The sequence below is a fragment of the Melanostigma gelatinosum genome (assembly GCF_949748355.1).
Source record: "Melanostigma gelatinosum genome assembly, chromosome: 16".
In the NCBI taxonomy this organism is placed as follows: Eukaryota; Metazoa; Chordata; class Actinopteri; order Perciformes; family Zoarcidae; genus Melanostigma; species Melanostigma gelatinosum.
This window is the reverse complement of record NC_136649.1, coordinates 21,576,311-21,600,517: the sequence shown is the minus strand read 5'-3', so window position 1 is coordinate 21,600,517 and position 24,207 is coordinate 21,576,311. Positions and strand designations below refer to the sequence as shown.

General features: G+C 46.6%; 1 protein-coding gene across 1 annotated transcript in view; it reads left to right on the top strand.

The window, feature by feature from the left end:
* The window catches only part of akap6 (A kinase (PRKA) anchor protein 6), a gene marked incomplete at its 5' end in the record, with an annotated part of 160,286 nt that extends 140,943 nt beyond the window's left edge, over window positions 1-19,343 (top strand). Inside the window, 6 exons of the mRNA XM_079286827.1 lie at window positions 1,016-1,099; window positions 1,505-1,657; window positions 8,617-11,604; window positions 12,025-13,101; window positions 14,613-14,675; window positions 16,382-19,343. Coding sequence (XP_079142953.1) covers window positions 1,016-1,099; window positions 1,505-1,657; window positions 8,617-11,604; window positions 12,025-13,101; window positions 14,613-14,675; window positions 16,382-16,426 — 4,410 coding nt within the window. The 3' untranslated portion in view covers window positions 16,427-19,343. The remainder of the gene's footprint in view (window positions 1-1,015; window positions 1,100-1,504; window positions 1,658-8,616; window positions 11,605-12,024; window positions 13,102-14,612; window positions 14,676-16,381) is intronic.
* Window positions 19,344-24,207: the final 4,864 nt, after the last annotated feature.

Here is a 24,207-nt window from a genome sequence, read left to right as displayed (position 1 = left end):
TTTGTCAGGCCGACATCCTGTTGTTGAAGCCGACTTTGTGGAGCAGATTTTAGAGTTATGACCGTCTGAACACGCTGAATTATTGTCGATCCGGTTTAATTAATCTTCCTGCTGCAGCTATTCGGCTGCAGAGCGAGTGTCACCGAGTCGTTTTGTTGTCGTCGTCGAAGCACTCCTCTCCTTTTAAACGTAACAAATGTATCCGCAACCCTCACAAACGCTGCGCCGGGACCTCGTGGTCCTCTTGATCCCGTCTGCTGTATTCTGCATCCTCATCTCCTGTTTAGACAACAGGCGAGCCGTAAATATGCTAAACTGAAGCGAGCGAGAGCGAGGAGATGAAAGACAGACGAGTTAGTGTGTGTGTGTGGGGGCGGGGGGGGGGGTAAAGAGAGGGAGTTAGAGAATCCCATTTCATTGTAATAGTGTTTAATATTTATTGGAAAAATGTAAAGAAAATGTAAAGGAAGTGCTTTTCAGCGAGCGGGCGGGATTAGCATGAATAGTTTTGTGGGCCTGGACGTGTTGGGTCCTCGCTGCAGAGGAGTAAGGCCGTCACACACTCGCTAATGCACGCATATGTTTGCACACACACACACACACACACACACACATGTGCACACGCCTGCATGAGTAAACATGCAAACACACACACACACACTGACCTTTGGGTGTGGAAACTCATCAGCATATAGTGATTTATAATAGGCACTGCCAATCCTTGTGTTTCTTTTCCTCCTTTTTTGCATTTATTAGACAGCAGCAAACAGGAAGGGGGGGGTGTCATTTATTTTATGCACTGTTACTGCTGATCAGTGAATTTGACTTTCTGCTAATTAGTTGTTGTGATTGACCTGAATTTACAGTTCAGAAAAACTTATTGCATTTCTGTTTACTTCAATGTAAAACACGTCATGTAGAAGATGTTTCGTGAGCTTTATTTCAGCTGGACCATTGTATCTGAATCTAAATAATTTGAGTTTTATGTTGACCTCTCTCTGGTGTCACCCTCCAGTCTCTGTGTTCGGAGGTTCGAGCCCGACGCCGAGGAGTCGCCTCCGTTCTGAAACTCTGCCAGAAGCTTCTGCAACAGAGCCAGGTGGGTAAAATATATATAATACATATATGTATATATATATATATATATGTCACAAATGACCCCACAAAATCCAAGACTTTCACCTCGACACCCCGTTCTGTTATCCAAAGAAGAAGAATATAAACTCACAGAAGAAGACGCATGAGGCAAACAGAGACATTTATTATTTGTACTCAATTAAAAAAAAAAAAAAATAGCATTTAAGTTTGTTTAATATTCTTTTATTTCATATTTCCTTTACGATCCCGTGGAGAATAAGTGAAAAAAACCGGATTAATCAGCATAACCTTGAAGAGAGAAATTATATCGTTCTACATTCTTGAAATGTAATCATATGATTCGTGCGATAACAGCTATTATGATTCTGACAAAAACTGTTCCTGTAATCCCCCACCTCTGGGACAGACGGGCCCCATGGCGGAGGTGGGCCCAGAGGCGGAGCAGCACCGGGAGGCCCTGCAGCTGCTGTCTATCAACCTGGAGAGGAGGTGGGAGGCGATCGTGATGCAGGCGCTGCAGTGGCAGAACAGACTGAGGAGAGAGCTGGGAGAGAAGCAGGTTAGAGCGCGCTGACATTTACTCTTTACATCCTTCATTCTGCACTGCAGGCAGTCAGCTGACGCACCGTTACACTCAGCGAGCATGTCAGCACTTGATTTGATGCTAAGATGCAGCGTGAAAGACAGATGGTGCTGTGATTGAAGCTGTTTTCAGTCGTGGAGACGCCGTGGTGCTGTTTAGTGAAATGAGCCTCAAGTCCGGGAACAAAGCACAAACTTTGATACCACAATAAACTGATCTTTTTAATATTTGTTCCCAACAACTCTCTGACGGCCTTTTTATTCAGTGAAATGTAGTAGACAGGCAGGAGGAGTATTCATTCATGGTTTCACAGACTCCTGGTCTCTAAACCCATTTTGATAGGAGTTCCTCCTTTGATCACCTCACAAGTTGAACGATTTGTAACTTTTTTCAATTGCTGACAAAGTCTCTTCTGACCTGTGGAGTTCCTCAAGGGTCAGTTCTTGGTCCTGTCTTGTTCTTCCTCTACATGCTCCCTGTAGGACACATCATCCATTGATTTGCTGTGTCTCTTGTCGTTGCTATGCAGATGACATCCATGTTTATGTAGAATTCAATTCTTCTCAGTCAGACCTTCTGCCGAGTAATGCTTCATGTTTTAAAGCTGCATTCTCTCTAGTGTCCACCAGGGGGCGACTCCTCTGGTTGTATAGAAGTCTATAGAAAATGACTCTACTTCTCTCTTGATTTATTACCTCAGTAAACATTGTAAACATGAATTTATGTCTCAATCTCTAGTTTCAAGTCTTCTCCAATACAGCATGATGTTCATTTAGTACATTGTGGTCCATTTAGAGTCACACAGACCATAAAGCAGGGGATGCTTTAGGGCATTATGTACCTGCCTTTGTAGGTGCATCTTATTATCTGTGTAATGCGCCCTTTGAAAAGCAGGAAAATACTCTACCATTGACTTTAGAGGGTTTTGTTGGTTGGTTCTGCTGCTTCAAGGTCGTAACGAGCCAACAATGAGCCTGACTACACCTCACTTTAATGGACGCACAGATGAGCGCAAGTATGTTTGTTTCTTACACAACTGGCTGGCAACGGGCTTTGCTCTGCCCGTAAAAAAGGACCGCTAGGACGAACTAGCGGTGAGTATTCCCGTTAATTCTTGTTCAAAAGTGTCAATAAGTGCTTCGTGGTGGTGCTAGATAAAAGGTCAGGGGGTCACCATGAATATCTAAAAAATAATTTGACAATCTGGCCTGTGGTTGTCTTGATAAGATGGATCAATGGATTGCCACTCTGCCGCTGCCGGTTTTTAAAAGTCTACAGAGGCTGAAGCTTCGTACGACGGCTTCATTATCAGCGATAGAAACTAATCTGTTAGTCCTCCGGTGCGATCAGTGTCACAGAACCAATGTGTTGTTTTTCTCTCTGCCACCTCCTCCGCAAAAGAAACTCTGCAAAGATTAGATTTTTTTTTGACAGTTTGCATATCAGAACGCCATGTGTGTCCGCCGCCATGACGGCGCCTCGCCAAACGGTTTGTCTTATTAGTAAAAAAACAGCCTTCAGCCAATGAACTGCTTCAGGTTCCATGTCTCGCTGCAGGATGACGGACCGAACGCTGAGCGGGTTTAGAGACGATGGAGACGCTCGTGTTGGACGAGGCTCAGAGACGAGAGAGGGAGAGAGAGAGAGAGAGAGAGTGAGAGAGAGAGAGAGAGAGAGAGAGAGAGAGAGAGAGGCTGTTATGGATTTCTAATAGTGATGAATATGGTTCTGTAGAGTCAGGAGGAGTGCATTTGAATGGAAGGTCAATTGTTTTGCAGAGACGCACACACACAGACACACTTATGTAAGAACAAAAAGCTGGAAGCACAAATACACGGTGACGTAAATACGTATACATACTGTTACATAAATGCATGAAGGGACACGTGTCGTGTGCATTTGAGAGCTCACACACACACACACACACACAGGACAGTTTATTGACTGCCAGCGATTAATTGACGGATAGCGATGTGTTAAGAGCTCAGATGGGAGGAGAGGGAGAGACGGGAGGAGGGAGGGAGAGAATGAGAGGGGAGGGTAAAAACCAGTGGAAAATATTAAATATATTAAATCCAGATTACGAGTTGTTTTTCCCTTTAATCGTGACGTAGAATTAAAAAAAAGTAGCGTTTTGACGCTACTTTTATCATTTAGCAGATTTTTTGGGGCGTTTCTGAGGGTTTGTGTGACACTTAGCAGAACAACCAGAAGCAAAGATGTGTTTGTGTTATTGTATCTTAGCTTAGTGTTAATAGTTAGCTGCTGCTTTGATGTTGTTACTTTTGCAGAGATGAATAAAGTTGCATTGAATTAAATTGAGTCAAAAAACCATCAAAGCGCCTTTGAGCGGATGAGTTGTGGCTCGTTTATGAATTTTGGAATTTAGTGAGAATCAGTCTAATTCTGCTGAGCGTGTGCAGACTCTCTCTCGCTCTCTCTCTCTCTTACATTCGCACACACACACACACACACACACACACACATTGTAGAGGAGGAGAAGACAAATAACAGAGGCCACACACTCTGACCTCGCTGCCTGACTGGAGAGTAATTTCACTTCTGCTGGAGATGGGAGAGGAATAAAAAGAAAGAGAGAGAGAGACGAAGGGAGAGAGAGAAAGAACCAGAGAGGCATATATCTGGCTGGTTTAGTTTATAAATGAACACTTCTGCTCAGTGATAAAACGATTGTCCTCTCCTGTTTCTGTGTGTGTGTGTGAGAGTGTGTGTGTGTGTGTGTGTGTGTATGTTTGTGTTTGAGAGAGTGTTTGTGTAAATGAGTCTGCTTGCTTTCCTACAAATGGCTCTGCTGTGCACATTTCAACATGCTGATACGTGTAATTGTTTCTGTGTGTGTGTGTGTGTGTGTGTGTGTAGGTGTGTGTGTGTGTGTGTGTGTGTGATGACGGTTGTTCATCTGCTGCGTTACTTGTCTGTCTTTTAGTTTCTTCAGAAAAATTGTTTTAATAATTTAATGAAAACCTGAAACATTCTCTGGTTCCAGCTTCTCAAATTTGGATATCTTTAACTCTTTAAAGGTTCTCTGTACGATACTCAGAGTATTAATACATCATCAAACAACTACTGTCTATGTAAAGATATAGGACTCAAGGACTCAAGGATGAACAAAATACAGTTGTAGCCCGTTTGCAACACAAGAAAAAACACGACAAAACGAAAACAACAGAGCATTCCTGTCGTGTATTTTTTGAATTTGCATCAGGAGGAATGTAAACAGTGGATATCAACATTAAAATATCAATAAACATTGTGGAGTAATGTCTACATGAGCAGAGAATGATGTCACTCTTTCTCTGTGAGCCTCGCGTGCTGTCGTTTGTTGTAGTTTGCACTCTCAGCGCTGTTAGCACCGTTAGCCGTTAGCACCGTTAGCCGTTAGCACCGTTAGCTGTTAGCACAGTTAGCTGTTAGCACCGTTAGCTTCTAGCTACTGGCTCAGTCGACGCCATGTTGAGCCGTGTGGAGGCAATCGATATGCTCTGATTTTCACATTTAGTTGGACAGAACATGCAATTTCACGGCGTCACCTTGGACTCTAGCTTGTAATTTCTTTATTTTAACTGAAGAAAACTCCACATCCACTGCAAAACAATCTGCTGTTCTTGCAAAGACTGTGATGAGAAGATCAGAAAGACATGAGAGTCTTTTCATCTAACTTTCGGCAAGAAGGGAAATAAGATTATTTCCCAAAATGATCTGAAGTGTTCATTGGACGGCTCACGATCAGACCAGACCAACACATGAGATCCTACAGGTTGACCTCCATCATGGTCTCTCCTCACGACTTCTCGTGCAGCGCGGCTGATTCTGAACACTTCATTACGAGACGTTCTCTTTCCTTCTTGTCCCACATGTGTAAACTCTCCATAAAGCAGGTGAAGGATCCTGTTTTGTCTTTGATTCGATGTAAATGAGTCCAAATTAAATCTGGGTGTTGTGTTACACCACGAATACCTGTTAGTCAAACGTAATATATGGAAATTATATTTTAGAACACTTTCCACGGGATTATGAAATATATATTTCGAGCTGGAGTTTATGAGCAACATATGAGAGGGTTTTTCATTCACCGTTTTGCAATTACATTCAAAGCAGCCTGTCTGCTCCTCCACTCTGCATGGAGGGGTGATTTATCTGTGCGCTTCTATTCATTTGGAATCAGAGCGGTGACGCCGGGTTCCCTCAGCACTTTGACAAGCGGTACAGCGGCGAGCCGGCAGAGACCCGAGCAGCAGCAGCAGCAGCAGCAGCTCCTGGAGGAGCACGGGCACATGAATAATCACCCAGACGCTGCTAGATGGCTCCGCTCTCCTTGGGCCTTCCAGCAGATGCTATGCTAACAAATGGGAGCAGTCAAACCAGAGCTAATGGGAAAAAAAAGTTTCCTGTTTTCAACCCCCCCTCCCCCCAACAAAAACACTGCACAGGTCCCATCGCCACGCACACAAAAACACCAGCACACACACAAAACGCTGTAAACACCAGACTCTCATGCAGAGCGGCTATCTGTGAGGCAGAGTGACGTGATGGCAAGGCTCGAGAAGAGAAGAGTCATCAGTACGTTGATTCTTCTGTCCAACGCTGTTGTGCATCGACCCTTTTGCAACTTCTACGACCGGCCGTGTCGTGGCAACGGCTGTCGTACGAGTTGCCAGAGACAGTCGCTCGGTTTTCGTTTTCTCTGTAAGGAAGCTGCACACTTGGCCGGTTTTTAATTAGTGAGCTTGAGAGATGTTGGTCGGCATACCTTTGAACTTTGGACGGAGCAAGAAACACGACGCACAGTTTCACAGCAGTTTATGAAATACTGCAATTTATTGGTTTAGTTTGGATACGAATCGACATTACGTTGAAGACTAAAGTTAGGTATATTTATATATATATATATATACGTATATATGGAGGTATTCAGATTACTATTCATTATTTTGTATTCAATTAATAAGCTACAACACTGGAAGTCCTTGCTGCTGTAAAGTGGACATTTAATATACTTCCCCCACAACTTCAATTCTTTGACGTTAAATGCTGTGTTGGTGCTCAGCACTCTGATGAAAACGTTATTGAGTCCTGAATCAATACGTTTTTGAAAAATCCCTGGAAGCAAGTTCAATCTTCCTGATACTGGTGGAGCGATCTGTCTAATTATGTCTTGTTTCATGTCACTGACGGTGATTTCTAGGAAACTGTTCAGATGGAAGCTTAATGTAATTTAAAATCCAACTGTGTTTTGTAAAGAAGAGGGGCTCTCTATTATCATTTAAAGTGAAAGAGATGTTTTATTTTGTGCTTATCAAACACTGTGGGGGGATAGCTGGTGTGTCTTGTTTTTGGCACCGAACTCTTTAAAGAAGACGTGTAGAAGAATCCTCCGTCCTTTCAGAGAGCGCCGTCTCATCTCGGGCCTCCGTTTAAAACAAAAAAAAGAGACACAACACCCCGACACGTTCTGTGATCATTTAAAGAGTAACAAGAAACTCAAATCAGCCCACCCCCAAAAGCAATTGCTCATAAATCTCAACACAAATTATTCCGCTCTGGAACAAAGCGATGAATTATTCAAAAACAACTTCTGAGAGAAAGAGCACGACGCTGAAAAACCTCCAAAGTAAATACGTAATCAAAAGCCTTCAGAAAGCTCGGCTGTCTAAAAATATGCTAAGACACAGGAATTCTTCTCTTCCACAGACATAATTATACAAATTGCTCCGCGTCTCGTTAACAAGAGAGGGGGGTAATTCGTATTAGCCATTCATAGCCTATTAATCTAATAAACTAGTTGGCTCTGTGTGTGTGTGTGTGTGTGTGTGTGTGTGTGTGTGTGTGTGTGTGTGTGTGTGTGTGTGTGTGTGTGTGTGTGTGTGTGCAGATATGGGTCTGTGTAATGAATTTCTATTAGATTTGTGTTTATTCCCCTTGTGCTGATAAGGGAGATGGGTGCAATGACTGAACTGGGTTTTTGCCACTGCAGACGCATTCAAAAACAAATCCAGCGCTGAGGGGAGAGAGGCTATCAATCAGCCTAATCCAATCAAATCGAGTATTCGATGACCCACGTAAACCTTGTTTATAATTTATATCTGTAATTCATCTCATTTCTATAATTCCATAACAGTTTACAGCCAAATTGCCGGCAATTCTTTTTTTTTTACGACCCCAGACGGAGGAGGGAGGTGACTCCTGGTGTCTGGTGGCCACAGTGGCTTCAGAAACACATCAGGAATAACCGTGAAGCGATGTTGGTCACCTGGCGAAGAGGCAGCGCTGTCGAGCCGGCAGAGCAGACAAGAAATTCTCTTTTATCTTATTTCCTTAAAAGCTGATATTTTGAAGATAGATGCCTTTAAGTACATATACCATCAAGCTCACATACAGTACAACAGGTTATGTAATATGAAGTTAAATGTACTGTATTTTAAATCAGTTGAGACTCGTGATGCTTGTTCCTTTCTGCAGTAGTAACCCAGTTCATTCACAGTGCTCTCGATTGTTGTCTTTTTAAGACTTTTTGGCACCATAGCATAAGAAGGAAAAGAGGTTCCACATGCAGCCGGATTAAGGGGCTGCTGCGGCTCAAGGTCGGTGGTTCGATGCCGGGCATGGCCCGCATGTCAAAGTGTCCTTGAGTGAGGCATTGAACCCCGGGTTGCTCCCCGGCCGCTTCACAGCGGCCCACTCCTCTTCAAAATGCTTCAGACGGGTAAAAGCCAGATGTCAAACTTCTAGATTAAATGTAAATATTTTAATTTTTTTAATTAAAGATAAAAGATGATTGTAAAGTAGAAGGTTTACGTTTAAAACCTCGGATGCTGTGGGTTTCGTGGGTTGTGCTTTAGCAGCTGAGCCAGCAGGATTCTTCTCTAGCCTTTCTGAACAATCCCAACAATCTCCTTCTTCCCTTTTGTCTGCAGGTTCCTGGGAGCGTTCTGGAACCGGGTCTAGTCGACCTCCACCAGATCAGCCCGGTCCCAGCCGGTCCGGTGGTGGCACCGCCAGACGACTCCTGGGAATGGGATGAAACCGATATGACAATCACAGAGCTCGAGCCACAAGATGAGCCCGACCTCATGCACAACCGCCACTCGGAGCCAAATCTGTCTTCGGACAGCATCCTGTCCAACGGGAGTCGAACTGGTGTCCCAGCCGGTCCTGAGATGTCATCCCATATGATGGCCGGATCCTCCTCAGACATTCGGCCCAATGTGATCTCCCAAACTCTTCCTCCGAGCAAGAATAACGTCTACCAGGTGTACAGCCTCCATACGGTGGAGTTATACAGGCAGCCTCAGTTTCCTCACGCTTCCTCCTCGCTGCACAAATCCAAATCGGGAACGCGGAAACAGCAGCTCCTGCTAAAGAGCCTGAGTAAGGACTCCTCGTTCTCCTCCATCGAATCCCTCCCGGACCTCCTGGGAGGTTTGATGTCAAACACAGACTACAGCAGAATCGTTGGACACCGGGACGGGGAGAGTGAGAGCGGCAGAGGAAGCGGCCATTCGGCAAGCAGTCAGCGGTCAGAGAGCGAGAGCGGGATTGTTACTGATACAGGTGACACGGAGACGAGGACTACAAACTCTGAAGTCAAGGGAGAGGAAGAGGATCCGGGAGAAGAGGACGAAGAGGAGGAAAAGAATCAGAGGAAGTCAGACACAGTTGAAGGGACTCATGTGGCGCCACACAAAGGCAATGTCACAAAGTCCAACCAAAGAACCAAGAAAGAGGAGAGTATAAAGGACAAAGGAAAGAGAAGGGAGGAATGCAGAAGAAACAGAGAGGAGGAGAAAAAGAGGAGGCACAGGAGGGGAGGAGGTGAGGCGGTTGAGATCCTAATCAACATGCGAGGAATCCTGACTCCTGCCGACTCCGACTCTGACGTTGAGGTGGGAGGACTCGGCGTAGACTCCTCCCAGCCCTTTCCGTCCCGCAGTGACTTCACGGAGTTCAAAGTAGACCTGTTTAACGGTTTGGCGACTCCTCCTGTTCTTGGCCACCGGGCGTCCAGCCCCGGATTGTCTCAGGGCTCCTCCTTGGAGTCCCTCCTGGCTATGGGCGTGGAGTTATTCCCCTCCAAAGACCAGCTGCATCGTAGCGCCTCTCTGGAGAGCTGCCTGGTCCCGTGTCGTAGCGCCGAAGAGACCGGAGGCAGCCTGGCCAGCCTCGGGGAGCTGGACCTGGGGCGGAGCAGAGACCTGGACGGAGGCGATCCAGGAAGGAACAATGAAAGTGCGCAAGGAGAACCGACCTCTGGGGAGCTCAGCCGGAGAACTCTCGACCTCCTGAAACGCCTGGAGAACATCCAGAGTCCTCTGGCAGCAAAAATGACCCGCAGTGTTTCTGACATGGCGCTCCGGAGCGGCTCCCTGCAGCGGGGCAGAATCCCCGCCTCGCCGTCTCTCGGTGGTCGTCACGCCCCCCTCTCCGGAATGTTGGGCTCCTCGCGGAAAGGCCCGCCTTCCCTGATCAACGAGAGTTCGGCGACGGCGTCGCTGACAGAGCTGAGTAGCACCGAGGAGTCTTCTCTGGGGTCTGAAGACTTTGCCACGCTCCGAAATCAACGCCACCTCCTCCTGGATCCCGCCGGTGCGTCGTCCAACGCCAACTCGAGCTCTTGCAGGAAACGCTGCCACGGAAACGGCCAAGGAGGGCACGGCATGGATGAGGCGGATGCGGCGAGTTTGAGCCTGCTGGTGAACGTCTCCTGCACGTCGGCGTGCACGGACGAAGACGAGGACGACAGCGACCTCCTGTCGTCGTCCACGCTCACGCTCACTGAGGAGGAGCTCGGCATTCGGGACGGAGAGGACGAAGACGGGGAGAGGTTGAGCGGTGCCTCTTCCGGTAACGACGAGGACGATGATGAAGAGGAGATGGAGGGGTCTTACGTCCTGGGGCTGGAGTACATGAAGAGGGAGCTGCAGAGTTGGATCCGATCTCCTCGCACCTCATCTTCCTCCTCCTCTAAAACAGAGGCGGTCCTCCGGGACGAGCTGCAGTGTGGGACCAACTTGTCCTCCGCCTTCACCTCCTCCTCTCACCGCTTTCAAAACCGCCAGAAATTAACAGAAACCGACACCGATAGCGGCAACAAGAAAACCAAAAGAGACAACAAGGAACGGGAAGAAGAGGAGGAGAACCGGAGGAATGCAACGAGAAGCTACATCAGCCAGTTTGTGGACGACGTGGAGAACGGGAACGTGGACCAGAGCTGTTTGAGGGGGAAAGACGAGGACGACGAGCTCCTCCGAGAGGAGTCGAGCGTGTTCACAAAGAAAGGAGAGTCGCTGAGGGAGTCCTACATGTTCGCCAAAACAGCAGAAGCAGCTCAGGACGTCGGCGACTTGACAGTGAAAACTATCGAGTTGAACTCGACGAAGCAGCTTCCTCCCTCGCCGTCCTGCGAGCTCCTCCCCTTCCTGTCCACACGTGCCTCCTCTTTGGTGGGACAGCTGAGAGGGGAGCTGCCCTGCCACAGCTCCGACCTCCCCTCGCCTCCGTCCCTCTCACTCGTCGAGGACTGCAGATCCCACGATGCCTCGCGAAACAACAACAACGGCAGGCCGGCAGCCGGGGGACGGAAGGCCATCACCAGCCAGGAGAAGTTCAAGTTCTCGTCTTTTGTGACGGAGGAGGCGAGGAGGGAAGTCAGAGACAAGAAATCGTCCTTGCCTCCCAAAAAACGGCACAATTCTCACCCCTCCTGCTGCGGCCACCTTACCTCCCCCTCCTCCCTCCGGCCACACGGCGTCGACAAGAAGGAGAACGTGCACGACTTCGTCATGGAGATTATTGACATGACCTCACTTGCACTGAAGAGCAAAGAGAATCAGCCCGAAGAGCCGAACCAGACCGACTCCATGCCGGACCAAGGTCCTGCATCACTCGCCCATATCAGAGACAAGGTACACAAGGAATACAATTAAACACATGCAAACTGTTAGATCGCAAATGCAAAACGGGAATCAAACAGAAGTTAAAGTAACAGTTCAGTACGGCTGCAGACGATAGTTATTGGGTACTTTTGTCCCGTTTGACCTCACGTACGTACGCTGCACATTTTGAGGGCAAAAGTTGTCTTTGCTCACTGAGTTGGAGTACTTCAATAAATCGCATCACAGATCAGAACTCATTTCCTCAGTATTTCTGAAGTGAAGTCATCTGGAAGCCAATCAGTTTTCATTTCTTTCTGAGAAAGAAATCAGGCAGAAAAATTTGCTCCGCTTGTAAAAGTGTAAAATATGAATGACAGTAGACAGTTTTAATATGCAAATCAAACACTTGATGATTTTTGTGAACTAACTTTCTCCTCCTTCCTCCCTCAGGTCCTCGAACACTCCCACCGGCCTCTCCACCTGCGCAAGGGAGACTTCTACTCCTACCTGTCGCTCTCCTCCCACGACAGCGACTGCGGCGAGGTCAGCCAGTGCTCCGAGGACAGGAGCTCCTCCCCGGCGCCGTACAGCATCCCGTCGTACACCACGGCGACGCAGGGCCTCCACAGGCCGAGCCCCGAGCTGCAGATATCCAACCCGGACAACTTCCGCGCTCTGGATTTGAAGTCCGAGGGGCCGACCAGCCCGCCTCCGTCCCTGCCCCCGAGCCCGGACATCAGGGACGAGGAGACCCTGTTCGCGGCCTGTACGGAGGAGGTTTACCTGGGCCCGCCTCTCTGCTACAGCATGCTGCTCACCAAGACACCTCGGCGCTTCCTGCAGGATGTGGAGTATTTCTCCTCCTTGGACCCTGAGTATGAGCTGGAAAACAGTCTCGCTTACTTGCCTTGCTCCGAACCAGGTGATGGTCTGACCTACCTGTCTCCCTCGGAGGAGTTTGCGTTTCCTCGAGACCAGGATCACCTGTATTTCCAAGCATCCACAGAGGAAACACGCAGCTCCTCCTCTCCTTTCCTGGAGCCTTGTTACAGCTCTGCCGGCTACAAACCAAACGCTGACAACCCTTCCTCTCCTCCTCCTCCTCCCGTGTCCTCTGGCGCCGAGGAAGAGAGGCGAGGTGAGGACCCGTACCTCCTCTGTGATGTCGCTGGAGGAGAAGTCGCGGCCGCTGTGAGTGTCAGCGCGCCGCGGGAGGAGAGGAGTCGTAATGAGGGGCCTCCTTATCTTAATCCCCGGGCGCGTGTCGCCCCGATAGACTCCTCCGTAGCCGAATGTTTGGCAGATACTAAAACGCTCAAATCCAATATGGGCGCCGTAATGACCAAGATAAGTGTCTGCAGCTCCGCTACAAATCCCTCAAAAGAGCCAGCCGCCGCCGCCACGCGTATTAATCCCAAAATTAACTGCTCTGCGATGAGAGAGGCAGATAGGGAGGAGCGGGGGAGGCGAGGAGAGGTGGATACTCGGCGAGTGCAGAGCGGCTCGCAGCAGGAAGCAAAGAAGCAGGTTAGTGTTCCAGGTATTAGCCTGATCTGCTATCTCAGGACATTATACTGAGCCTTGATACTGCACTTCACCCCTCCACTCCAGGTATTAGTCCGAGCCGAGCCCCTCAGTGGGTATGAATGTAATGAGGCCCGTGTCCCTTTCTCTCATTTCCATTTCTGAGGCCGGACCGTGAGAGGTGCTGAGACGCATCACCTCCCCCTCTTCTTCTCCTCCTCCTCCCCCTCTCTTTCCTGTCTCTCTTCATTTGTTCTCCTCCTCCAGGTATCTTTCCTCTCTCTTCATTTTTACACTTTCTTCTTCTGTTCTTACTCTTTTTTGTTTCCTCCCCCTCTCCCCTCTCCCTGCTCCCTCGATTCCTCTCCTCCTCCCTACCTCCTCCTCCCCCAGGTGTTAATGGAAGGGGGGATTTGCAGACTTCTCACTTTTGTATTTAAAAGGTTCAGGTCCACAGAACAACATCAGCATAATCACTATCAGTCAGATTTCATTAGGATTCATCAGCTCCATCCCGCAGCGATCGTTCAATTCATTCCAGCGCTGAATTATCGTGTTTGTGCTCTTTTTTAAGTTTTCTGTTTCTTATGCAAATCACCTCGGCTTCTTTTTTCTATTTTTCACCCAACACTTCTACTTTACTACATCACGACAATCTGAGATATAGTTTAGGTGGTTTTGAGATTTCTTTCAGTGTTTTTGAGATTAATTAATTTTAAACTTTTTTTCCATTTTTGTGGATTTTTTTTGAGTGTGTGTTTCTTTTGCATTCATTTCTATTCATTTATTAAGGTTAATATTTCTCACACGACTCTTAATGTCACCGAACCTGCAGCAGCGTTTCTCTCCTCCAGTGATAGTTTCCTCGTTAACTTATGAATTCATTAAAACAAAGACGAGCGGGCTGTTCTTCTGACACGTGTGCTGTGTGCATGTAGCCGTGACGTGTGTGTGTGAGTGTGTGTGTGGGTGTGTGAGTGTGGGAGTGTGTGTGTGTGAGTGTGTGAGTGTGTGTGTGTGTGTGTGTGAGTGTGGGTGTGGGAGTGTGTGTGTGTGAGTGTGGGAGTGTGGAGACGGATAATAGCTACACGAGTCTTTACAAAGCGATTTGTCGTGAACCAATTAAGAGAGCGGGGCGGAGTCGGCCTGATGCTCGTTGTTTTTAATTTGAAACTTTTCATCAGTTTGAGTTCAAAGAAGAACGAGACACTTCAGCCCGATGATGCCGGGCTGAAGTGTTGAAGTCTCTCTCTCTCTCTCTCTCTCTCTCTCTCTCTCTCTCTCTCTCTCTGTCTCTCTCTCTCTCTCTCTCTCTCTGTCTCTCTCTCTCTCTCTGTCTGTCTCTCTCTCTCTCTCTGTCTCTCTCTCTCTCTGATGGAAAATGATTTCTCATGTTCGGCTGTATCATGTATTCGCCTTCATGTGACTTAAAGATTTCTCTGTTGTTTTCTCTCCATCTTCTCCTCTCTTGTTTCCTTTCTTTTGATTTCTATCTTTTCTTTATTTCCTTTCAGTCAGCCACCAAAAATGCACAAACCTCAGTGAGACCGCCCACCTCCAGGACCAAGACAATCCGAGTAGGTTAACGCGCGCACACACACACGCACACACACACACACACCCACACACACACGCTACAGAATGAATCTGTTTCAGCATTTCCACTCATTGAGACGATGTTCTCACAACTCAAAGTCTGCTTCAGGAGTCACTTTAACACGGAAGCATCGATTTGCAACATGAGATCAAAACAAACAAAAGTATGAGTCGCCGTTATTTGGCACAAACCTGGCGGAGCTTCTTTTTATATCCAATGAAAGTGAACGTTTCCTCTCTTTTTGTGTTACACTGTAAAAAAAGTAAGTAAAATCGATAACCGACGAAGATATCTCTCATGTTTTTCATGAATGTTTGAAATGTTTCTACAATGCGTGAACCAAAGCTGCACACAATCAGTGAATTTGTTTAGATTTCATCATCTTTTCTACGAACAAAGGCCGTCACTGACACAATCTGAGTGTGTGAGTGTGTGATGTGGCCGCCCTGTGGGCGCCTCCAGGGCTCAGCAAAACCTACACACACACACACACACACACACACCTGAGGGCAGGGCATGGGAGTCCAGGTAGAAGCTGACAGCCCAACAGCTGCAGGTTAGACACACACACACACACACACACACACACACACAGCAGAGGACAAACATGCATACACACTTGCAAGTAAAGAAATACACACATGAAAGTACAAAATCAAGCTCTGCACACACACACACACACACACACACACGCCGCATGTAAAACCCACGACAAAGGGCACACACATCATAGTGGTGATGCGTACAGCTGGTCCTGACCCCCATGGCGTGCCCCAGTCTAGCCCACCTGTTCACGGACACACACACACACACTGTACACAGACGCACACACACACACACACACACTGTACACAGTGTACACAGACACAGGTGCAATTAAAGCAATCATGAATGCGACTCATGATGTGCTCTGTGACCCAGACAGCAGAAGGTCTGCAGCAAAACACAGAAGAGAGAGAGAGAGAGGGGGCGAGAGAGAGGGCGAGAGAGAGAGAGGGAGTGAGAGAGAGAGAGGGGGAGAGAGTGAGAGAGAGTGAGAGAGGGGGCGAGAGAGAGAGAGAGAGGGGGTGAGAGAGAGAGAGAGAGAGAGAGTGAGGGGGAGAGAAAGCGAGAGAGAGAGAGAGAGAGAGAGAGGGGGTGAGAGAGAGAGAGAGAGAGAGGGGGGGTGAGAGAGAGAGAGAGAGAGAGAGAGAGAGGGGGGTGAGAGAGAGAGGGGGGGCGAGAGAGGGGGAGAGCGAGAGAGAGAGAGAGAGAGAGAGAGAGAGAGAGAGACAGAGAGCGAGAGAGAGCGAGAGAGAGAGAGAGAGAGTGTGAGAGAGAGACAGAGAGAGAGAGAGAGTGTGAGAGAGAGACAGAGAGAGAGAGAGAGAGAGAGTGTGAGGGGGAGAGAGAGTGTGAGGGTTTCATCACTGAACTCAACATAAAAGCAAAATATAACAGAATGAAAGAGATCTTCAAAGTCAAATGAACAGAATATTAACCAAAGAGAGAGCAAACAAACAAACCAGAGAAAACCAGGCACCGCAAAAACCAGACCAGACCAGACCAGACCAGACCAGGCCAGGCCAAACCAGACCAGGCCAAACTGAACCAGGTCATATACGTTCAGAGGCACCAGACCAAAGAAAACAGTGAGGGCCAACACTAACAGTCCCCCCCCCCTCTTCTCTCTCTCCATCCCTCCAGAGACTACCTGTACTGGGAGCAGGAACCTCCAGGATCCAGCTGTAAGGGAGCTCCCTCCCCCGCTGAGCTGATCTCCCTCCTCGTCTCACCGAAACAGTTTTAACGTAATAAAGAAGAAGATTTAGAAGAAAACAATGTCGGAAGAAATGTTTAAATGTCGTCGTCTAAATGACCTTTAGAAGTGTTCGGATGAATACAATTCTAATCGATTGCAGTCAAATCTTTATATTTCTTAGAGGACAATCTGTAGAGAGATATTTCAGAAAGTTACAAGAACTAAATTATAATCAGCTTAATCTTTTTAATGAATTTCTTTTGTTTGTTTCCTTGAGTTCACTGTTTGAGTTTGTTTTGGTGTCTTTTGATGATGACAACGTTTGAACTGTGCCGATGAAAAGACGAGCCGCTGTAAAGCACCGGTCGTGTGAGTGTGAGGAAGCTGTGGTGTTGAACTGACCTGAGACCAGCGGCTTAGTTTACTTCGTGTTTCCTTTGATCACCAGCTCCGATCAACAGCTGATCGGTTCAGAGCAAACAAGGTCAAACAAGCAGCAGCAAACAGAAACGCATGTTTACAATGTTTACTGAGATAATAAATCAAGAGAGAAGTAGAGTCATTTTCTCATAGACTTCTATACAACCAGAGGAGTCGCCCCCTGGTGGACACTAGAGAGAATGCAGGTTGAAGACACTTCAAATTGCTGGTGTAACGCATATTGAGACACAGCGTAGAGTCTGTCTTTGGGTGTCCTTTCTTTCCACATCTTCCCTCACAAACGTCTTCCTCTGCTCCTGCAGAGACACAAACACGTCTTCAGCAGTTGCATTGACTTCTAACCGCATCTCAGTCGTCAATGCTGCAGTCGTGTTATCTGTTAACACCGAGTGCTGCAGCACAAGTAGCACGTAGCCAGTTACTTCCTGACAAACATCACTCGGACGATGTCGGGATTCACTCACAGTCGTAGCCGGTAGAACCGGCGCCATCGTTTCTCTGTTTGGCGACTCCGTAGATGAACGTCACACAACCACAGAGCATGAAGAGATGTGTCGAGGTGGGACAAGCCTGCTGCTGAGTTACAGGTTGAAGCTTGTAGAAAATGATTGTTAATAAAAGCTACAAATGTTAAGACACATTTGTTGAACTTTAAAATACACAAAGGGGCCAATGCAATGTATTTTACTGTATTTAAAGAAGCTAAAGCTTTAGAACTTCAACTGTATTATCACGACTGAAATCAGTTCTGAGGACTCAAAGGGAGGAAAGTCATTCAGACGCGCTGCAGACTTTCATTTAGTCCAGCGTGACTCATTCAGAACAAGGAGAGAATCATTTATTCAGGTGTCTGTAGGTGGTGTCGGTCGGGAACAAAGGTGGAACCGGTATGTTGATGTTGGAGAGCAGGAGGCTGAGGAGCTCATTGGACCAGAAGACGCGTTATGGGATGTTTCTAACGACACCGACAAAAGATGCTTTCTTTTTATTTTCGTTTTTATCTTTTGAAGTGTAAACAATATTACCACACGGTAGAGGAAGTGTTGGTCGAGTGGAGTGTATCTGCTGACAGGACACACAAATGCATTGTGGGAAATAGAAGACAAAGGAAGAGTTTTTTAATACCAGCCGGCTGAGACTCTACTTTTCAGCTAAGAGCTGTTTCACAATTTTCCAAAGTCTGTTGGAAGTCGAGTCAAAAGATTCCAAATGTAGACGACAAGTACGACCTGATTTCATCTGAATCTGGAGAACGCAACCGTTGTTTCCGCTCGGCCCGTAAGTGACAAAAGATCTCTCCGATCATCTCATGGCCGGTCAAGTTCGCACAATTTTTGTGCACAGATATTGGTGGAAGTGTTCCAACTTTTATGGCTAACAATGACTGCATTAAGGTACCTTATTGTTCGAGAGTCGTGAAGCTTGGCGGATCCTCTTCTGAGGGAGGGCGAGTTCAAGCAATCTTGGTCACTGTTAAAACTCAAAATGAACTTCCATGTTGATAAGAACTACGTGAACGCACCGTTAGTTTCCTCCAGAGGGATGACGTAGTGATGATGCCTCATTAAGAGAAGGTGATGTTCACATATTTCTCCACTTCGTCCTTTGACGGATGCTCGGATACCTTTTGGTGACCAACCGTCATTCTTAGGCTCTAAAACCCGATCGGCTCGGAAACAACCGGTGGCGAGTTGAACGCTCTACCTGCTGCTGTGGATGAAGTCACTGCGCTCTGAATCGTTGGAGACAACACTCACAACGTGATGCAGCTCTTCCTCAGTAGGTTCTGAACCGTTCGTTCCCCTCTCTGTGCAGCAGCAACGTCTACAAGCTGAACCACAAATGACAAATAATCCAAACGAGACGGGATTTTATCTATGCAACGCGACCAAAGTCGGCTCAAAACGCTGAAGCGGTGTTGTTGTGTAGGCGTTGGATGACTGTTGTGGCGGCGTGTGTTATTAATACTGCTGTATGTATGTACACCACTACTGTACCATGTAGTCTTTTTTATTTCATAGAAAACTGGTGATTAGCAGCGACGCTGGGGGTTCTGGGGGATCGTGGGTTGAGACAGCTGTGCGTGGGACAAAATAGGGTTTGAAATCTTTCAGATATAATTGTGTGCCTTGCTCTACTGTTACGACTTCTGCCCTTTTGTTTTGTCAATTAAAAGCACCGCTTTCCCAGTTAGGTGATAATACAAAATAAAAAACACGCAACAAAGATGAAAAATGAGAAACAAACTCGGTTTCGAGCTCAGTCGGAGTTGAGCTTGTGTATATATGTAAAGGTGTGAAGCCTTGGTGTAACATGCAGACGGAGGAATGCTTGGTGTTTGTGTTTATTTAACTCTGTACGTGAACTGTGATGTGGAATATCTTCATTATTACTATTGGCCATAAAGAGCTTGACTGCATGGTTCCTGCTAACTACAATGTAAAACCAACTGTTGACAAATAAACTTAATTTATTGGGAAAAAAACTCAGTTCAGGTTGTTTTTTTTACTTATTGTTGTCAAATGTATGTTATCCCCTGACTGTGGTTGACCCGGTAGCTTACCTGCTGGATTTCTTGATCTTCAGGTTGAACTCTCATCTGGATTTTGTGACGTCGTTGCACGGAAAAGGGTGAAGGAAGTAAAAAAGACGGATCGTAAAGCTCTGGGTAATCCTGCACTACAATGATAAACTTCTCCATATCTTTACCGTATGACGATATTTAATTTAAAAAAAGAAAAGATATCTGCCAGCTGTGATTGGTGGTTCCTCGTCACGTGACCAGCGTGCAAAGTTCCAACAGTTGAACGATCTTCATCTCTGGATTTTTTAACGTGCCTTCTGCGAGTTCTATTTGACAACAATGGATTTAAAGATGCAACAATCAAACTAAAAGTCACAAGTGGCCAAAGAAATCCTCAAGAGTGTGCAAAAGTGCAAGAGTGCATTGGGAGGTTTTCTCAAACGACGGCGATCCAATCATCAGAAACGCATCATCAACATCTTTCTGATCTTCTCCAGATTCATATTTTGCCCTTAATCACACCTTTGTTTTCCTCAGCCTGCAACGCTGTAACTGAGGCGATGGAGCACAACTGAAAGCTGAAGAAAGTGATTGCATCCGACGATAAACACACACTTGTATTACACAGACGTATTACAGGACGTTAGCTGATGTTTGCTTCATCGGGAGGTCAGTTTGTGAAGCAGGAAAACGCTGCTGGTGGCACAGAGGAGATGGATGATGATGAGGAGGAGGAGGAGGATGGGCGGAGGAAGAGCCTTGATGTGGCGTTCACCTCGGCTGAATGCATCTCTCTCCCTCTCTCACGCACTGCAAATCAATTGGTCCCTGATTGCTGAGACTGTCCTTGATGACTTCCTTTAGAGCTGAACTCGGTCCCAATGAAAAGTCTCCTTTCACAACCTGTTCGTGGCCCCCCCCCCCCCCCCCCACTCTGTCCAAGCATCGGACCTGGGGGGACAGGGTCTCCTCCATCGGTGCCCCCTCCCTCTGGAACTCCCTCCCCCAGCACCTCAGACATTCTTTATATTAACGTCATTATTCTGCTTTGTTAATATTTGAATTGCTTTTATTGAAAGTTATTACCATGTAAAGAGCCTCTATACAAATAAAATGCATTATTGTTATTATTGATATAATTAAATGTAAAATAATATAATAATAATAATAATAATAATAACCATAATAATAAGATTAATACTGAGAACATAATAACTGAATGTATTTAGCGCTGTGGACATCGAACAGTGATGCCTGGCTCCACAGTCCTCTGGCAGGATGAGTTGTGAATGCTCAGTGTGTGCGTGTGTGTGTGTGTGTGTGTGCATGTGTGTGTGTGTGTGTGTGTGTGTGTGTGTGTGTGTGTGTGTGTGTGTGTGACACTTCCTTCTGTCTCTCACGGATTAAAGAAGCCAAACACACTCCGCATTAGAGCAGATTGCTGCGTGCGAGTGCTGAGAGTTGCTCGTGGCGCGTCCCTCTCGGTGGCAGCGTGATGCTGATCGTGGCTGAAGGGGCCTTCAGATGACTGATACGCCTTGATGAATGAAAATGGAAATGCTTTTCAGCGTATTCTTCCTTCAAAGGGAAATCAAATAGGAGGAAAGGAGAGGGGGGGGGGGTGCAGAGGAGGTAGAATATTTGCAATTAACAAGATATGTTCTTTTTTATTTTTTTGTGGTCAGAAAAATGGAAATGGCTTTTAAGGTCGTAAAGGTCGAGCGCATCGGAGCATGGTGGCTCTGCAATTACTCTTCAGGCAGCGGCCTGATGGGGGGGGGGTCCGGCCGCGCACCGACGGTCAAATTAAGGAGACGGCCGGCTCCCTGTTGAAAAGATCACATGTGATTACCGTACATCAAACAGACAGAGCGCTCACGTTCTCTCCTCTCTCGCGGGGAAGTCAGAAAGAAACAGAGGATAAAACGCAGACGCGCTGATTAGTTAAAGGATTTAAATGTCAGAACGTTCACTGTCCACAGCTTGAATGGATCTGCTGCTCTCTGCTCAGCGGACGGGGGGGGGGGGGGGGGTCGTCCTTCAGTTTACAGCAGACGCTGCTAATGGCTGCCCTCGTGCCGTCATTGAGGACACACTGGATGTCATCGGACCTTTTTGTTTAATTTGTGTTTTCATGAATCCGCTTTCTGAATATCGTGAATTGTTTTCGGCTTCAGCTCCGCACTCGAACTACAACGACTGTATTTACCTGAATGTATGATGATTGTTGTTACACTCTCCATCCGTGCACGTTTAAAAGAACAGCAGTCTGTGCGACGCCTTTCAAAACAACGTACTCCTCGTGTTTCGTGTGTTTTCCTGCTAAAGTCCGGCAACACGTGTCACGAATGCAGTCTGCACAGGAAACAGGAAGCGATCGTGATTTGGGTTCAAATAACTCCGGAAGTTACGTCACAAATAAATCAACGTTGACTTGCCGCTTGTTTGTTTGAGCCGTGCGCCTCCACGCCGTCATACTTCTGATGACATTAATAATTACATTGAAAACAATGCAATCATTTCTCGCAGGTTCAGCTACGAACGCTCTAAGTACGTGGACAAAATTCACAAAGTTTGTGGACATTTGTTGACTTTGTCTGTAATAATAATATGAATCCGTATTCATGTGGCGATGTCTTAAGCGAGAAATAAAACCAGCTGGACAACGTGGTGCAAAATGCCCGTCACTGTTTAATGGTGCCGACAGCCTCTCAGACAGAATGCAGGTCATAATTATACCTTAATGTCTTTCACCTCTTTCATGCACGGAGGTTTTATCGTTTGAAGAAGAGTCATTTTATGATCTCTGCTCTCGTTTAATGTCGTCAGTCTGCTCATGTTGTTCTGAGGCGTCCTGACTGTTGTTGAAGTATTTAAACATTTTCATGCAATGATCAATTATTCCATAACTCGGCTTCTTTCAGACTCGTGGACAGAAAAATTTAATTTTACTACTTTGTCTGTTTACGTCGAGATTTCTACAGAGTTCCCACCACATAATGGCTCATTTGCATATTTCAACAAAACATTACAGAACACGTGCAATACAATAAATACTCATGTTAATGTGAGTGATGAAGTGGTGAAGCTTCATGGTGATGTCTATGAGTTCATGTTGTGTCTCTATTCACCGGTAGAGTCTCTAAATGTCTGTAATGTAACTGTCTCTTTAAGACGTTTCCTCTCAATGAGTTTGTTCTCAGACTGATGATAAATCTCCACTTCAGCAGCTCTTACATTCACCGAACTCTACACGTTCATTCCTCTCTATGTGCTGAAGGTTCACACAGCACTCACAGACCCATTTATACATTTTATTCATAAAAACATGGAGGAAATGGATATTTGTTGTCGATTGACAGTATTTTGTGATTGATGCAGTGATACAAAGAGATATCCGAATTCCCTCTGTCCCTGAGTCTTGAGTAGATATTCCTGAGAGGGTCAGAGGTTGATCTCTCTTGAGTTTTCAGACGTTCATCAGCTTTTCATTCTTCTCGCAGTCAGACCGGTGAGAGATGTGACACCACAGGATGCAATCACCGCTCACCGAAACACTCCTGAAAGTTACATTTGAAGGTATTTGTGTTATTAGAAAGCTGCAGTGGGGACGTGTTTTGCATCGCCGTCGAATGAAAATGGGACGTGTGCGTTCACACACACACACACACACACACACACACACACACACACACACACACACACACACACACACACACACACACACACACACACACACGATGAGAGTAAAGCACCTCCTCAAGTCTCTCCGCGCTGTAATGATCTCCTTGTAGTGCTGCGGAAAGCCTTCCTGCAATCCCTCCTTCATTCTCCTCTCCTCTTCTCCCTGATGAGCAGAACCATCCCTTCATCATCAGCCGCACCATAATGTACTTTAGTCTGGGGACGGGAGGAGAAAATGGAAGCAGAGATTGAAAACAGATTCGCGCATAAGCTGATCTCACATTAGGGGGGACGTCTATATAATACAGCGAAGTCATCAAGGGGGTTCGTTCGCTACAATCAGAGTGATGCATCGAGTCTTTTCGACGTGCTGCAAGATGAGCGGACGGAAAAGTTCCCTCCTGCCTGTCGGGCTCAAACACACCTGGTCTGACTGTAAGCGGGCGGTTTTCATACGGCGCTCGTAGCTACACCAGGCAGTGAAGCCGACGCTTCAAGTGTCAAAGCTGCATTCTCTCTAGTGTCCACCAGGGGGCGACTCCTCTGGTTGTATAGAAGTCTATGAGAAAATGACTCTACTTCTCTCTTGATTTATTACCTCAGTAAACATTGTAAACATGAGTTTATGGTCTCAATCTCCAGTTTCAAGTCTTATTATTATTATGGTCCATTTAGAGTCACACAGACCATAAAGCAGGGGATGCTTTAGGGCGGACATTAGAGAGAGAATTTAAGTTTCAGGACACTTCTGCAGCGGCTGAGCCGGAGGTTTCTGACTGTGTGAAACATGAAATCATACTTTTTCCTAACACCGCACAAGAAAAACACACTGCGGCTGACTCCGCCTCCTCCTGATCGCGGCTCAATCATGTCACATGTAGAGTGAAACAAGAAGAGAAGAGAGAAAGGAAAGTGAACGAGTAACCAAAGGCTTCCTCATCTGTTTATGGAAAACAGATTTTTTTTTGCTTCTGCAGTTTAGTTCATTAAATAGAGTGTCCTCAAACCACTCTCTTTAAACTGGTATTCTGTCTTTCTGCTCCAGATGCTTCTTAAAAGAAGCTTCTTTTCTCTGCTTCTCATGCCTCACCCGTTGACTCGGTCCACAGTGTGTTTTTGTGA